Below are 17,054 nucleotides of genomic sequence, written 5' to 3'. Positions count from 1 at the left end.
CAGCTGTGAGTAGGAAGTGTCCTCACGCTCACGCAGCGCGCTCCACGAACAGACAGCGCGACAGTGCAGGGACGTGACGGCAGGGTGAGCTGGGACGGACGGCAGGGTGAACGGGGACGGGACAGCAGTGGGCTGGGACGGGACAGCGGGGTGGGCTAGGACAGGACACAGGGTGAGCTGGGACGGGACGGCAGGGTGGGCTGGGACAGGACAGCTTTCTATTATATCTCTAGTCTTGGCTTTGCTTCTTTGGAAACCCAAGTCCAAACTGTCTCTAAACCTATCTCCTTTGGGTCCTATAACCCAAGTACGGCCACTAAATAAAACTCTTTAGAACTCTTTCTCTGTTGCTTTCAAGTGGTCCTATGGGGAGAGCTTTGGTTTAACTAGGAGTTGATGTCTACAGGCTAAGACAGAGCTGCCACCTCACAGCCAGGCCTGGGCTGAACGCTGCAGCTGCCCAGAGAACAGCTGCTTAAGCCCCCAGCAGCTGCAGCAGCTGACGGTAATCTCATTTTCACCATACACGTCCCTCCATTGTTGTGGTCCTTGGCTAGTCTACATGATCTCATAGATTTGGTTTTTTAAAGACGGGCTCTCACTAAGCCGCCTTGGCTGCCCTAGAACTGGCTGTGTAGACCAGCCTGGCCTTGAACTCAGATACATCCTCCTGCCTCTGCTGGGATTAAAAGTGTGTACCACCACGCCCAATTTAAGATTACCTAAAATCTTTGAGGGTGGGTATTATGGATCTCTTTTTCTTTTAAACTAAAAGGCCATGTCTCCTACGTACTTTTCCCTTGCACTGGTGGCCCCAAGCCCCTTGCACCGCTCTAGGAAACTCGGTGAGTCTGAGGCTCACACACAGCCTCCCGTTCTCTCTCCTTTTAGAAAATGGTGAGGATGGAGTTTTTGAGTGTGTAGAGGAAGAATGGAGTTTGGTTTTCAGTAACCAAGCTGTCCAGGTATGAAGGCCCTCGTCTGGCAGGATGAGAGGTGGTACATTTCTGTTTCTTTTGGAGACAGAAATTAGCATGGGCTAAGTCCGGGAAACTGTTGGAAGTGTCTTGGAGAGCAGGAGCACCATGCCCGAGGTAGTCATTCTTACTTTATTCCTTTTAAGTCCACATTTGTCTGTGTGAGCGTGTTGGATCCCCTGGAACTGGAGTTACAGACCGTTGTGAGCTGCCATGTGGGTATTGGGAATTGAACCTGGGTCCTCTGGAAGAGCAGCCCGTGCTCTTAACTTCTGAGCCATCTCTCCCGTAGTCACTTTAAAACTGATTGTTTTTCATGGGACGGTGATCCTACGTCTGAAAACCAATAGAGTTCTATATGTACTCTTAAGAGTTTCTTATTAGTCAGATAATAAATGTGTTCCTAAGGAAATCACTTTGCCTGGGTGCCAGAGGCCATCATGAAGTGCTGGACAAGGTTGGAAAATTAAACAAGGAGAATTAACACATAAGAAGAGGTCCGAGGGCTGGAGAGATGGCTCAGCGGTTAAGAGCATTGCCTGCTCTTCCAAAGGTCCTGAGTTCAATTCCCAGTAACCACATGGTGGCTCACAACCATCTGTAATGAGGTCTGGTGCCCTCTTCTGGCCTGCAGGCATACACACAAACAGAATATTGTATACATAATAAATAAATAAAATATTTGAAAAAATTAAAAAAAAAAAAGAAGAAGAGGTCCGATACAGGGACTCTCCCTGCCATGACGATCAGGCCCTGTGAACATTGATAGGTTTTATACTGTACAAAGGATATTTTATGCCACGCCCCCTCTCTGGTTATGTTGAAAGTCTTGCTGCCTTGCCTAGCCAGCCCTGAGCACCTGACTCCACTTGAGTACCAATGAGATACTCCTGCCCCAACTAACCTAATAGCTAAGATTATAGGCGTCTGCCACCACACTCCGGAGACTTTGGAGATGGAGTTATTTGAGTAGGTAAATGAATACGATTAAGTTTTAGCTTGCAGGGAATGGTAGGATCAGACCTTGGGCCTTTAATTTAAGACTAGCCTGGGTAACTTAGGAAGACTCTGACTTAAAATATAAATCTAAAGATTTATTATTTGTATTTTAGGCGTATGACTGCTTTGCCTGCATGCATGTATGTGCACCATCTGGGTGCCTAGAGTGAGCAGGGGCCCAAAAAGAGCATCAGATTCCATGGAACTGGAGTTATAGATGGTTGTGAGCTGCCATGGCCATGTGGGTGCTAGGAGCTGAACCAGAGTCCTCAGGAAGACTAGGAAGTACGTTTAAGTGTGGAGCCATGTCAGCCAGCCCTACAAAACATACATTTGAAAACCAGATAGAGACATAGCTCAGACTCAGTAGTATAGAGCTTGCCTAGAATATGTGGGCCCTGGGGGCTGGAGAGATGGCTCAGCGGTTAAGAGCATTGCGTGCCCTTCCAAAGGACCCGAGTTCGATTCCCAGCAACCACATGGTGGCTCACAACTATCTGTAATGAGGTCTGGTGTCCTCTTCTGGCCTACAGACATATATGCAAACAGAACAGTGTGTCCATAATAAATAAATAAATATTTTTAAAAAAAGAATATGTGGGCCCTGCATACAATTCCCAGGATGACCACCATCACTATTAATATGTATACAAATATACGTATATGTTTATACCAGAGTTTAAAGCTAGTTTCTCAATTTCGCAGCAAATTTTAGGACATCTTAGGTAACAAGAGACCTGTCTCAAAAACAAACACACAAACAAACTAAAATACAATCAAAATAAAATGACAGGGCTGGGAAGGTGGTTCGGTAGCATGCTAGAGATGCAAATATGAGCCCCTGAATTTGGTCCCCAGTGCCAGGTCAAAAACCGCATGTGGGGCTGGAGAGATGGTTCAGTGGTTAAGAGCATTGCCTGCTCTTCCAAAGGTCATGAGTTCAATTCCCAGCAACCACATGGTGGCTCACAACCATCTGTAATGAGGTTTGGTGCCCTCTTCTGGCCTGCAGACACAAACACACACACACACACAATACATAATAAATAAATAAATATTTTTTAAAAAAACTGCATGTGGAGTCCAGCTCTTGGAGTCCCAGCAATGGAACAAGCAGGAAGAGTCCTGGGGTTCATTGGCAGACAACCCAGCCTTGTAAATCCACGGTCCCAGTGAGAGACCGCGTCTGAAAAAAAACACGGTGGGGCTGGTGAGATAGCTCAATGGGTAAAGGGTTTGCCTTGAAAGTCTGGCAGCCTGAGCTGGGAAGGTGTTAAGAGAAAACCGCCCCCACAAAGTTGTTCTTTGACCTTCTTCACATGTGTGCTATTCTCCAACATTGTACACATAAAATAATAATAATAATGATAATAATACGCAAAACAAAACCCAAGGTAGACAATTCCCGAGAAATGACATCCAAGATTGATATTTGACCTCTACATACACATGTTTACTCCTGTGAACACACACGCATGCACACACACACACACTTTTGTCTATTTATCTTTTGGGGGGGGGTCTTGTTTTGTTTTGTTTGAGACAGGGTCTCTCTCTATGTAGCCCTGGCTATCCTGGAACTCAATATGTACGCCAAGCTGGCTTCAAACTCACATAGCCTGTCACCTGAGTGATGGTGCTAAAGGCATGTGCCACCGTGTCCGGCCAATGTTTAATTTCACTTTAGTTACATGAATATATTTGTGTCCCTCATATGTGTGTATGCCATGAGTGGGTACCACGAAGGGCAGAGACGGCATCTGACGCCCTGGAGCTGGAGGCACAGGGCTGACTCCATAAGAAGCTTGACATGAGTCAGGAAGAGCAGTATGCAGATTTAACTGCTGGGTCTTCTTACTGCCCTCCCCCAAAAAATTAAAGAAAAAAAACCATGAATGAGTAAATTGATAAGAATCACCTGCCGGGCAGTGGTGGCACACATCTTTAATCCTAGCACTCAGGAGGCAGAGGCAGGCAGATCTCTGTGAGTCCAAGGCTAGCATGGTCTACAAAGAAAGTTCCAGGGGCTGGAGAAATGGCTCAGAGGTTAAGATCACTGACAAAAGTCCTGAGTTTAATTCCCAGCAACCACATGGTGGCTCACAACCATCTGTAATGAGATCTGATGCCCTCTTTTGGCCTGCAGGTATACATGCAGGCAGAATACTGTATACACAATAAATAATAAAAAACACCATATAAACAGAAAGTTCCAGGACATTCAGCGCTACACAGAGAAACTGTCTTGAAAACAGCAAAACAAAAAAAAATTACAGTTTCATTTGAACTTTTTTTTTTTTTTTGGTTTTTCGAGACAGGGTTTCTCTGTGGCTTTGGAGCCTGTCCTGGAACTAGCTCTTGTAGACCAGGCTGGTCTTGAACTCACAGAGATCCGCCTGTCTCTGCCTCCCAAGTGCTGGGATTAAAGGCGTGCGCCACCACCGCCCGGCTCATTTGAACTTTTTAACATGAAAATATTGCTTTTAAGTATCAACACAAAATATTAGAACTTAAATGTGATGCCTGAAGGTGACCTGATTGTGAGGCCATGAGATGATATCAGAAAAAAGTCAAGAACTATAGAGGTGCCAGGCCATCTTAATGCCACTTTCTTCAGCTTTGTTGTGAGGTTTGTCTAAAGTGTGAGAGCTGTGTTTTCTGGAATTGTATCCATGTAAGTTTTTTATAATTATTATTATTAAATTGTGTCCAGGCCTTGTGTTTTCTCACAGGTGCTTTCCTATCGAGCTATGTCCTCAATCTCAAGTAGGTTCTTAACACTCAAGTAACTACAATAAACTAGATACCGGCAAGTTCAAGTGGCTGTAGGTTAGATACTCAGCTTGGAGGTTTCCATAGTTGACACAGATGACCTTGTTGTGTTGTCTGCTATGAAACAGGATGCTCAAGAGTGGGTGGGTGGGGACGGTAGAGCTGTAGGACTCAGTTGCAGATGTGGAAGGATGCTTGCCTGGCTCAGTGCAGAACTCCAGCTGCCATGACCAACATAATCTATTGTGAGTGGGAAAACTGCCCTAGGAGCTAGAAGAGAGATAGCTCAGTGATTAAGAGCACTTGCTGGGAACTGGGTTTATTCCCCAGCACCCACCTAGAGGTTCATAACTGTCTGTAACTCCAGTCCCCGGGATGGCGATGCCTTCATCTGATACCCACAGGCATCACACGAGCATGTGGTGCACATACATACATACATGCAGGAAAATACACACACACATAAAACAAAATAAATAGAAAGAATTGCCACAAATACTCCTCCGCTCTTATCAACAATTCGTCTATCTCACGACTTGAATCTGGGGGGATCTGTACCCCTTTCAGAGTAATAACGTGTGGAAGAAGTAATGTTATTGGATGAACTGACTCCGGGATGCAAAGCCCAAGAGACTTCAGAAAAAGGCAAGAGTTCAGCCTGAAGTTCAGTTCTGGCTGGATCACTCACTGATGAAAGACACACATGGTGGGGTTGGGGGGGGGGATAGAGACAGAGAGTCTGACTCAGCCAATAGTCAGCACCCAGGCCCAAGGCTCAAGAGCCTTCTGGACTTTCTACTTCCATTGAGACTTCAGCCCCATTAGCAAAGACAGGACTGGAAACCAGAGAATGGCTAATTCAACCCACAGATCCCTAAGAAAGATACATTGTTTTTCTGAGCCAGTACTTAGAAGGCAGAGGCAACTGCATCCCTCAGGGTTCAAGATTAGGATCTATGACAAAGAGTGCTCTAGGCCAGCCAGTGCTACACAGTGACTTGTTGCCTCAAACAAAAAAAACAACAAAAAACAAACCCAGCTTGGGGGCACACACCTTTGTCCCAGCGCTCAGGAGTTAGAGGCAAGTGGACCTCTGAGTTCAAGGCCAGCCTGCTCCACTGAGTGAGTTCCAGGACAACCAGAGCTAAGTAGAGAGACCTTGTCTTAAAAATAAAACAAACAAACAAAAAAAAAAAAACAAATAAAAATATTCCCCAGAGCCAAATTCTTTTAAGCCATAGCTATTAAGTATTGATTATTTAATATTTTTTATTATTATATATATAATATAGTTTATTATTATTTATTATTGCCTTTTTGAGACAGGGTTTCTCTGTATAGCCTTGGCTGTCCCTCTGTAGGGATCTCTGGCTTCGAACTCACAGAGATCCGCCTGCTCTTTCTCCTGAGTGCTGTCTGTGATTAAAGGAATGAACCACCATACCCAGTGTTGTTTATTGTTTTTTTGTTGTTGTTGTTTTGTTTTGTTTTTCGAGACAGGGTTTCTCTGTGGCTTTGGAGCCTGTCCTGGAACTAGCTCTTGTAGACCAGGCTGGTCTTGAACTCATAGAGATCCGCCTGCCTCTGCCTCCCAAGTGCTGGGATTAAAGGCGTCCCAGTGTTGTTTATGATGATAATGACGCTTATCAAACATCAGCAAGACAGTGAACTCTTTTTATTTTTAATAATTTATTTTTATTTTATGTACATTGGTGTTTTGCCTGTGTGCGTGTCTGTGTGAGGGTGTAGGGTCCCCTAGAACTGGAGTTACAGACAGTTGTGAGCTGCCATGTGAGTGCTGGGAATTGAAACTGGATCCTCTGGAAGAGCAGCCAGTGCTCTTAACTGCTAAGCCATCTCTCCAGCCTCAAGACAGTTGTACTCTTAGCTGTGGAAAACAAAGAAGCCCTATAAAACATTGCATTAGTCATAATTTTGTATCGCTGTGACCAAATACCCAAGAAAAACTACCTCACGGAGAGAGAGATCTCTTTTGGCTCTAAATTCTTTTTTAAAAAAATATTTATTTATTATGTATACAATATTCTGTCTGTGTGTATGTCTGCAGGCCAGAAGAGGGCACCAGACCCCATTACAGATGGTTGTGAGCCTCCATGTGGTTGCTGGGAATTGAACTCAGGACCTTTGGAAGAGCAGGCAGCGCTCTTAAACTCTAAGCCATCTCTCCAGCCCTTGGCTCTAAATTCTTTAGGGTAGGTCTCTGGTCACTTGGTTTTCTTGCATGCTGTGAAGTGTCTCATTGACAGTAGGAACATGTGATGGAGGAATTTCTTCATAGTAGTCAGGAAACGAAAGGAAGCCAGTTGTGAGCTGCCATGAGGGTGTTGTGAATTGAACCTGGGTCCTCTGGAAGAGAAGCCAGTGCTCTTAACTGCTGAGCCATCTCTCTCTCTCTCTCTCTTTTTTTTTGTTTGTTTGTTTTTCGAGACAGGGTTTCTCTGTGGCTTTGGAGCCTGTCCTGGAACTAGCTCTGTAGACCAGGCTGGTCTCGAACTCACAGAAATCCACCTGCCTCTGCCTCCCGAGTGTTGGGCTTAAAGGTGTGCACCACCATTGCCCAGCGAGCCAACTCTCCAGTACCCACCCCACCCCACTTTGTGTGTGTGTGTGTGTACATGCGCACTCATGTGCACAGGTATGTTCTGGGGGTTGAATACAAGGCAGGCCTCATGTATGCCACTGAATTACAATTCCAACCTCTGTGAATAAATTTAAATGCCAGGAAAGCAGAGATGCCTATCTCTTTCAGTAAACCTGGGACAGCGTCTGGTCCAGCATGTGTAAAATATGCTCAGTAGACTTTTTTTGTTTTTTATGACAAGGCTCTTGGGTTCAAACTCACTATGTAGCTAAGGCCATAATGAGTTTGAACTCCTGACCTTCCTGCCTTCACCTCATAAATCCTGTGATTATAGGCCTAGGCCACCAAGCCTGACTTTTTTTTTTTTTTTTGACAAGGTCTTACATATGAGTCTTGGGTGGCTTGATAATTGTTTAGCCCAGACTGGTCTTAAACTCACAGCGTCTTCCTGCCTCAACCTCTCAAGTTCAGAAATCAAAAAAAATATTTGTTGAGCCCGGCGGTAGTGACACAGGCCTTTAATCCCAGCATTCAGGAGGCAGAGGCAGGTGGATCTCTTGAGTTCAAAGCCAGCTTAGTCTACAGAGGGACAGTCAAGGCTACACAGTGAAACCTTGTCTTGAAAAACAAAAACAATTCAAAATTTTAAATAAATGAATGCCCTGATTATAATAACGAAACCTCAGACTGCACAATCACACGCTGAAGCATTTTCCCCAAGAATAAGAACTCCAGGCCTGTGATTATATCCTAGAAGACTAAAAACTACCAATAAAAAGTCCAGCCTGAATGCTGGGGAAAGCAGGGATATACTGGAATTCTGTTTATTATGTTTATTCCCCTAACCCAAGGTTGCTAGAGACCTTAGAAAACGGAGGCCCAGAATCTTCTTTTCCCCTCCCCACAAAGAAGCTTTCTTTGTGTAGCTCTGGCTGTTCCGGAATTCACTCTATAGAGCAGGACGGGAGGCCTCTGCCTCCTGAGTAGTGGGATTATAGGCATGTGTCACCATTGCCAGTTTCAGAGGCGTAGAATCTTTTCAATACAACCTCCTGTCCAAAGCTACGTGTAGCGGTGCAATCCTTTAATCGGTACTGGGGAAACAGAGGCAGCTGAATCTCTTGTGAGTTGGAAGCCAGCATGATCTATATAGAGAGTTGCAGGCCAGTCAGGGTTACAAGGTGAGACCAACACTCCAGTCAACCACACCAGGTATTTTCATTTTCCTTTTATGTTTTCACAACAGGTGTTTTTCCATCTACATTCACAGCCTCTTTGGCTAGACTGCAAATGGGCAAGTACCTCTAGGACCCCGAGTTTCTTTCTCTTTCTTTATGAATGAACAGGCTCAGGTCTACGCATGTGCAGCTCCCAAAGCTCCCGCTCCACGTGAGGCCCACCGGTCCCTCCTTGTGGGCGACTCCGCCCTCCTTCATTCTAATGGACCAATGGGGAGCAACCTAGGGGGCGGAGCCTGGAGCCGCCCGGCCGGGTATTCCGCCCCTCCCCAGCCCCCGCTGCCCGGCTCCCTTGCGTAGAGCGGCTGTGTTGTGATCACGTGGGCTGCCCGGGGCGCGCGGCTTGTTTTGGTTTTCCTTCCGCTTGCCGGGCGTAGCTTCGGTGAGCTGCTGTCCTTCCCGGGCTCCACCGCCGCCTGCACCCCAGCCGGTGTTCGGGCTCTCTCGGCCCGCTCTCTTAGGAGTCCCTCCGGGCGGCGTCCTGTCATGCCGCTGGTGCGCTATAGGAAGGTGGCCATCCTTGGGTACCGCTCCGTAGGTGAGTCTCCGCCCTCCGGAGATCACCAGCGCACCGTTGCTTTGTGGCCAGAAGAGGCGCGCTGTCGCGGGAACGTGACACGAGGAGCCAATGTGGCCTGGGAAGAAGTCAGTTTTACTGCTAGGCAATGGAAGGGTGGAGGGATGCTGGAAGAGGAGCGCTCAAGGGTTAAAGTGGACGGGTCTGTGGTTGCATCAGTGGTCCCCGCATTACTCTGGGAGCAGGGGTGGGATCAGCATCTGAAAGCTTGGTGGAGATCTACACTCGCAAGTGTCCTTGGGCTGGTGCACTAGATACTGCGGAGTCCTGGATCTTCCAAAGGGTGAAGTGGGGTGGTACAAGGAAAGGCTTCCTGCGGCGCTGCTGAATGCATCCCAATAATCAAACTGCTGCGGAACCAACGCGTTAGGATGTTGGTAATAATAGGCCAAGGGGAAGCATTGGTTGGGGTCTCTCACTGACTGGGAGGCTGATTTGTGGTGCGTTTTGGTCCTGGTCACAGTCCGAAAGGACAAAAGTGTAAATATGGATGGATGATTGTATTACAACAATCTCTGGTCCTTAAAGGGAAGACATCTTTGGCACATCAGTTTGTGGAAGGCGAGTTCCTGGAAGGCTACGATCCTACAGTGGAGAATAGTGAGTAGTGTTCTTTAGTGTGAAGGGGATGAACCTAGATAGATTGGGTGCCCTTTCCAGCTCCATAATTTGAGATTTCTTTGTTACCAAGGGGCTGATTTATTTGTGTTAATCAGTTCTGGGAACCCTGTTATGTGCGTGTCTAGACAGCAATGCTTTTAGCCTTCCTAATGCTGTGAACCTTTAATACAGTTTATGTTGGGATGATTCCCCCAACCATAAAATTATTTCGCGGCTATTTCTTAACTGAATTGTTAATATCTGATATGCAGAATATGTGATACTTGATCTCCAAAAGATTGTGACCCACAGATTGAGAACCTGTGGTCTAGAGAGTTCTGCAAGGTTCTAGCCCAGAATAGTGTAGAATCTATGGTGTACTAGAGATGAGGACAGCAAGAACCCTAGCGTGTCTCTCCAGTTTTCTGGAGAGTTCCCTGGAACTAGTCTGTCTCTGTCACTGCCAGGGTCAGGAATATAAAGGAAGACACGTCACTGGCCCCATAAAGCACCTCACAGTAAATACGTTTTCCTCTTTGTTTTTCCAGCTTACAGCAAGACAGTGACTCTTGGCAAAGATGAGTTTCACCTACATCTAGTGGACACAGCAGGGCAGGTACAAGTTGGGTAGGGTGCCCAAATATTGCAGTTCAGCCCTATGTAGTCTTGTGGTCTGTGTGGTTCGTGTGTGATGTAGTATGGAAAGAAAAACATTTTAGCTTTTAACAGTGTGCAAGGCTCATTGGAGAAACTACATACTTGTTTAATGGGAATAAGAAATATCCCAGGGAGGCTCACTTGTGTGGTATCTCACCAGTTTATGCTATTTGAATGGTGTGGCCCCAAATACTCACGTTTCTGTTTCTTGTTAGGATGAGTACAGCATTCTGCCCTACTCGTTCATCATTGGGGTTCACGGTTATGTGCTTGTGTACTCTGTCACCTCTCTGCATAGGTATGTGACTAAGATTCTGAGTGGGGCTTGGCAGGGCTCAGCAGTTATCCTAGACCTAAGATTATTGCTCTATTTCTTATGTTTGAAGCTTCCAAATCATTAAGAGCCTGTACCAAAAGCTACATGAAGGCCATGGTAAAACTCGGTAAGTGGCCCTAGGAAGTAGAGTGTCGGCATGAGGGTGTGGAAGAAGGCAAAAGTGTGAATTCCGAAGAGACTGGACATAGGTCATGCCTGACTTATTTGGGGAATCATCCAGCTTTGCTGTCCTTGGAGTAGTTGGGGTCCATAGAGAATGGGAAGGGGCTCTGATTGTGATCTAGTAGTAACTGCTGCTTCATCACAGGCTGCCGGTGGTGCTTGTGGGGAACAAGGCAGACCTCTCTCCAGACAGGTGTGTAAGTCTCTGATGCTCACGGCACAGGAAAGAGAGCTGTACTAGAGATCAGTCAAGCTGTAGTCCTTCCTTGACTCTGAGACAGGATTCTCACCTTGTAGCCCAGGCTGTCCTTGAGCTCCCTGGCCTCTTGCCTTTCTGATAGTGCCGGCTGAAGTTATTAGGGTGGCTTTCCACGCCTAGCCATTTTCCCCTTTTCACCATTACCCTCATGGTTATTTATCATACAGCAATAATTCATATTTTCAGCTTCAGTCTTATTTTACCCATCATGCTTTTGTTTACATGTATTTTCTCTCACCTTGCCCTCATCAAACCTTGCGGGAGGGGTGTGAAACATCAGAGGAAATCTAAGTCTTAAAGAATTCTCAGAGAGCTCGCGGACATTATCAGCCTTCCATCTTTATGTCCCACATTTGCTTCCAGAGAGGTGCAGGCAATTGAAGGGAAGAAGCTAGCAGAGTCCTGGGGTGCGACGTTTGTGGAGTCGTCTGCTAGAGAGAATCAGGTGCCTAACCTAAAGACTAGCTTGGTAACACGGTTGACAGTGTCTTTCCTTACACACTGCTTGGTGGTGGGGATGGTGAGGGAGTGGTGTGTTTGCCTCAGGGCTGGGTAGTATTGGCACCCAACCAACTGACTGTCTGCATCTGCTTATTCCTTGTAGCTAACTCAAGACATTTTCATCAAAGTCATCCAGGAAATTGCCCGTGTGGAGAATTCTTATGGGCCAGACCGCCGATGCTATCTTATGTGAGCTCTTGGCACGGAATACCTGCCTTGTTTCTGCTGCAGGCATTTTCCAGCCTGCAGTGGGGGGCAGACCCTCAGGACTTAACTGGTATGGTTGCCAACTATGTCCCTGGCCCTCTGGGCACACAGTATGGTACCCTCATCTTTTTGCACACTCATCCCAGGTTCTGGTAGCCTGGATGTTAATGTTTACAAAGGGGCAAGATGTCTCATGGACACTGGCTTCTAACTCCTTGTTTTTCTAAATGAACTTTTACAGTCTGCACAGTTGGGATATGAGTCTTGGGCACTGGTTATCCAGGTCCCACCCTCCTGGGTAGGTTTTGGGTGTTGGTTGGGTAAGGGCATTTGTTGCTTGGCAGTTCTGAAGTAGAGCTGGTTCCTGGGCTGACAATGTGTATTTGCAAATAAACTGAGAAATCTTTCGTTGTCGACTTCTGTGTCTGGGGAGCGCCGAGGAGTGGACAGTACGAAATCTTGCCTTACTCCTCACTAAGGACCACTACCCTCAGCCTTAACTACTTGCCCTTTTCACTTATTTTGCTGTTTGTTTGTTTTCTCTACTTCACCAAGTTCTATCGGGCTGTCCCACCCATCTCCCAAAGTTTGTGGGTGCTGAAGCTCCCCCTAACTGCTGACCTACTGCCCCTAGTGACCAGCTGCCCTATGTTGTCCTGGGACCTTGAAAATGGCTACATTTCAGCATGGAGGAAGGAAGCCCCTCATTTCTAATGATGTCAAGGAGAGTAGAGGCAGAGGCTAGAAGTATGTGAAACCTAAGAAAATTGAGAAAAGCAAGAAATAGTGTTTTTGGTGGACATTAGTTCTGCCATCCCTCATGTCCCTTGTCCCTTTCAATATAGTGCTTTGTTTTTTGTCTTTTTCTTTTATCCATTTGGTTATCTTTTTGTGCCTTGCACACCTTTGGAATTGTGCTATATATTTTAGGTGTCAAGGATTTGTTTCTGTCCAGTCTGATTAACTGTTGCAGTAGGATGGATATTTCAGCTAGTAAGGGGTGGACCTTTTCTACTCTACTGTTAAAATTGTGTGTGGGGGTGTACACGTGAGTGCAGGGACCTGAGGAGGCAGCAGCATCCGATTCCTTGGAACTGTAGTTCCCAGCAGTGGTGAGTCTCTGAACATGGGTACTGGAAACTGGACATGGTCCTGCATAAGCTGAGCTGTCTCTCCAGCCCCTGCCTCTGTCTTCCTTGACTCCTCACCCACCCCCACAAATTCACCTCAAGGGGAGTTGTAACGGTTACCTAAGAGGCACCATAGTGTAACAGAAGGCAATGACCTCTGCTAAGTGGGGAAAGCTGAAGTACCCAGTCAGCCTGAGTTTCCCATTTGTGAAGTAGGGTTAAGTTGGCTTCAGGTGTGGTGGTATGCCTCCTATCATCATTTTGATGGCTGAGGAAGGAGGAGGGGGGGCATCCTGGGCTGTATATCAAGATTTCACACATCAGCCAAACACTCTGCCACCCAGCTATAGCTCCAGTCCCTTTTGTTGTTGAGACAGGGTTTCTCTGTGTAGCCCTGACTCTTCTGGAACTCATTCATTCTGTAGACTAGATCTTGAACTCAGATATCTGCCTGCCTTTTCCTCCGGAGTGCTGGGATTAAAGGTGTGCACTGGCACTACCCAGATATTCCTTTTTTTAAAAAATTAGTATTTAAATAAAAAAATATATACATATTTTATTTTTGAGACAGAGTTTCTCCGTAGCTTTTTGGTTCTTGTCCTGGAACTAGCTCTTGTAGACCTCGAACTCCCAGAGATCCGCCTGCCTCTGCCTCCTGAGTGCTGGGATTAAAAGTATTTTAAAAATATTATGTGTGGGGTCATACGATAGCGTTTAAGTGGAGGTTAGAAGGCAACTTGCAAGAGTTGATTCTCTTCTACAATGTGTCCTGGGGATCGATCTCAGATCTTCAGGTATGGCAAAAAGTGTCTTTTATTCATTGGGCCAGTTAGCCCTCTAGCGAGTTCTTTTTAAGTTTTTTTTTTTTTTTAATATTTATTTTTAGCTGGGTGGTGGTGGTGCATGCCTTTAATTACAGCATTAGAAGCAGGTAGATCTCTGAGGCCAGTCTGGTCTACAGAGTGAGTTCTAGGACAGCCAGGGCTACACAGAGAAACCATGTTTTGAAAAAACAAATAAAAACAACCAAACAAACAACAAAAAAAGATTTATTTTTACCGTATGCGTGTTTTGTCTACATGTACACCTGTGCACCACTCACGTATTGTGCCTTCTGAGGCCAGAAGAGGGCATCAGATCTCTTGGAAATGGAGTTATGGATGGTTGTGAGTTTCCAAGAAGGTTCTGGGAACCAAATCTAGGTCAGCAGGAAGATCAAGCAGTGTGTGTTTTTAACCACTGAACAATCATTCAGCCTCTGAATATACTGAAATAGGGTCTCCCTAAATCGCCTAGGCAGGCGTTGACCCTGTCAGTGCTGTTAATCCTCCCAGTAGCTGGAATTACAGATCGGTGCCACCAAGCCTGCTATTTTTTTAAAAATTTGTTTTTGGGCCAGGCGGTGGTGGCGCACGCCTTTAATCCCAGCACTCGGGAGGCAGAGGCAGGCGGATCTCTGTGAGTTTGAGACCAGCCTGGTCTACAAGAGCTAGTGCCAGGATAGGCTCCAAAACCACAGAGAAACCTTGTCTCGAAAAACCAAAAAAAAAAAAAATGTTTTTGTTGTCCTTTTGATAGGATTGTGTGTGTCTGTGTGTAAAACATGCTGTGGTGCATTGTGGAGATCAGAGAGCAACTTTCAGGAATTAATGCTTTCCATCCACTGTCCTGGGGATCAAACAGGCTTGGTAGCAAACTACTTTACCTCCTGAGCCCATTTAACTCCGGCCTTCACATTACTGGATTATAGGACTGCAGTGCCAAACTCGGGGTAAGACTTTATATTAAAAAGAAGCCTTGGGGCTGGAGAGATGCTTCAGTGGTTAAGAACATGTATTTGTCTTACAAATGGACCCAAGTTCAATTCCCAGCACCCACACTAGGCAGTTTACAACTGCTTGTAATTCCAGCTTCAAGGGGTGGCCCTAACCTCAGGTACATGTACGTGTAAATAAAAACAACAACAACAACAAAAAAAAAGCAAAGAAAAAAAAAAGCTTGGAGCTCAGTGGTTAATGGTGCTTAATGCTTTTGCAGAGGACTGAGGTTTGGTTCCCAGCCCCACATAGTGGCTCCCAAGTGCCTGTAACTACAGTTCTAGGGGTTCCAATGCCCTCTTCTGGCCTCTGGAGGCTCATGCATTTATGTAGTACACAAACTCACAAGGATACATACAAATACACATATACCTAAAAGTTTTGAGTCTGTTTCAGAGGATTAAAGTGAGAAATGAGGGGCCAGGTATAGCACATGTCTTTAATTCCAGCGCTCAGGAGGCAGAAACAACATGGATTGAGTTAGAGGATAGCCTTGTCTACATGGCAGATTCCAGGTGGGATAGCCTCGTCTACATGGCAAGAGTCCAGGTGGGATAGCCTTGTCTAGATGGCAGAGTCCAGGTGGGTCAGGGTTACATAATACGACCTTGTCTTAAAACAAAAATGTGAGAATTGAGGTAATATACACAATGTTCAGGATAGTACATCATAGATTAACCAGTCAGTACTAGTATCTTCTAGTGAGGGTCTGCTTTTCCTTTTTGGGTCCAGGCAGCAGAGAGGTGCCTTCTAGTTTTCAATTCCTAGTTAAACTTGTTCTTTTTTTTTTTTTTTTTTGGTTTTCTCTATAGCTTTGGAGCCTGTCCTGGAACTAGCTCTGTAGACCAGGCTGGTCTCGAACTCACAGAGATCCACCTGCCTCTGCCTCCCGAGTGCTGGGATTAAAGGCGTGCCCCACCATCGCCCGGCTTAAATTTGTTCTTCTACAGCTTGGGATCATTTAGAAGTTTCTTCTTAAAAAAATTTCTGAAATGGGGTTTAGTGGTTCAGTGTTGAGACTACAAATCATGCCAATATATGAATAGCAGGATGTGTCTGCTACTGATCCCTCCTACGGCCATGGCCAGATCGGCACTAACCAACATGGAAGGTCACATGTGACTAAGTTTAACATAGTTATAATTAAGTTGCTGAGTTGCACCACCTACCAACATTTCAAAGTACTCAATAGCTACATGTATCTAATAGCTATATTCCTGTGGATACAGCGCATTTCCATCAGAATGAATCATTCTCTGCTTTTCCCACAAACGTTGCCTCAGACCTAATTTGCCAGCTTCTTTCTACTTTTTCCTCTTTAAAAAAAAACTTTTCAAAATTACACCGATTTATTATTGTTTGTGTGTGTGGAGGTCCGAGGACAACTTGTTCTCAGTTCTCTCCTTCACTAGGTGGGCCTCAGGGGTTGAACCAGGTCTTCCGTTTACCCTTCAGGCCATCTCATCTTCAGGCCCTTACATTTTTTTTTTAATCTACGGGGAAAACGTTGTCTTTGGTTTGAATTATGGGTTAATTTCTTAGGGTGATTCCTTGATTTCCTTTAGTTTAGCCTCAGTCTTTTCATCTGTAATATGGAGAAAATTCCCCAATGCTGGTGAGAAAAGCTAAGACGATATAAAGTATCAAGTAAACAGTTAATTTGTCTCAACCTGCTTACTCCATGTATAGTCTATGCAGAAAAAGTAATTCTATTTCCCCTATCATTCAGACTTGGGGTGCGAGCGCTTGCCAAGGTCTTATCCAGATTAACAAAATTCCAGCCAACTAGTAGGGTGTTTAGCTTTTTTTTTTTTTTTTAAAGAAAAGAGAGAGGCAGGTTCAGAAGATTTTCGGGAAAAATTAAATGCGGGATGGGATACTCTAGATAGATGTTTTGGGGATCGTGAGAACACCGACAGTTCTTCGGCACGAAAGGGTCTTGGAGTTAGAAGACCTGAGACTCGTCCAGCTCTCTTCCGGCCCCCGAACGTGGCAAGAACCCACCCTTTGCAGCGCCAGGCGCCGTGCCTCACTTTCTCCATTTGCGGACTCCAGTTCCCAGGATGCAGAGCAGCGGCCAATCTCGAGGCTCTTTTTCCATTCCCCCCCACCCCATGGCAAAGATTGTCCCCAGCCAAAACAAGGAGTTTCAAGGGCCAATGACTTTAGGAAACAGAATTAAGAAGTGGCTAAACTCCTAATTTCACCACCCAGGAGGT

At 45.7% G+C, this 17,054-nt stretch overlaps 1 protein-coding gene across 2 annotated transcripts; it reads left to right on the top strand.

The window, feature by feature from the left end:
• The first annotated feature begins 8,890 nt into the window (after nt 1-8,890).
• Nucleotides 8,891-12,295, top strand: Rhebl1 (RHEB like 1). Of its 2 annotated transcripts, XM_075960585.1 has the most exons (8): nt 8,891-9,126; nt 9,694-9,765; nt 10,314-10,381; nt 10,638-10,720; nt 10,809-10,865; nt 11,067-11,114; nt 11,544-11,625; nt 11,785-12,295. In XM_075960585.1, exons 1-8 carry the CDS (start codon nt 9,075-9,077, stop codon nt 11,872-11,874), a joined length of 552 nt encoding a protein of 183 aa, XP_075816700.1. In that variant the 5' UTR covers nt 8,891-9,074; the 3' UTR covers nt 11,875-12,295. The 2 variants fall into 2 exon arrangements, with proteins under 2 accessions (XP_075816700.1, XP_075816699.1); XM_075960584.1 differs by lacking the exon at nt 9,694-9,765 and having other exon boundaries at nt 8,927-9,126.
• Nucleotides 12,296-17,054: the final 4,759 nt, after the last annotated feature.

Source organism: Microtus pennsylvanicus, chromosome 2 (assembly GCF_037038515.1).
Source record: "Microtus pennsylvanicus isolate mMicPen1 chromosome 2, mMicPen1.hap1, whole genome shotgun sequence".
Lineage (NCBI taxonomy): Eukaryota > Metazoa > Chordata > Mammalia > Rodentia > Cricetidae > Microtus > Microtus pennsylvanicus.
This window is presented reverse-complemented; position numbering and strand designations above follow the sequence as displayed.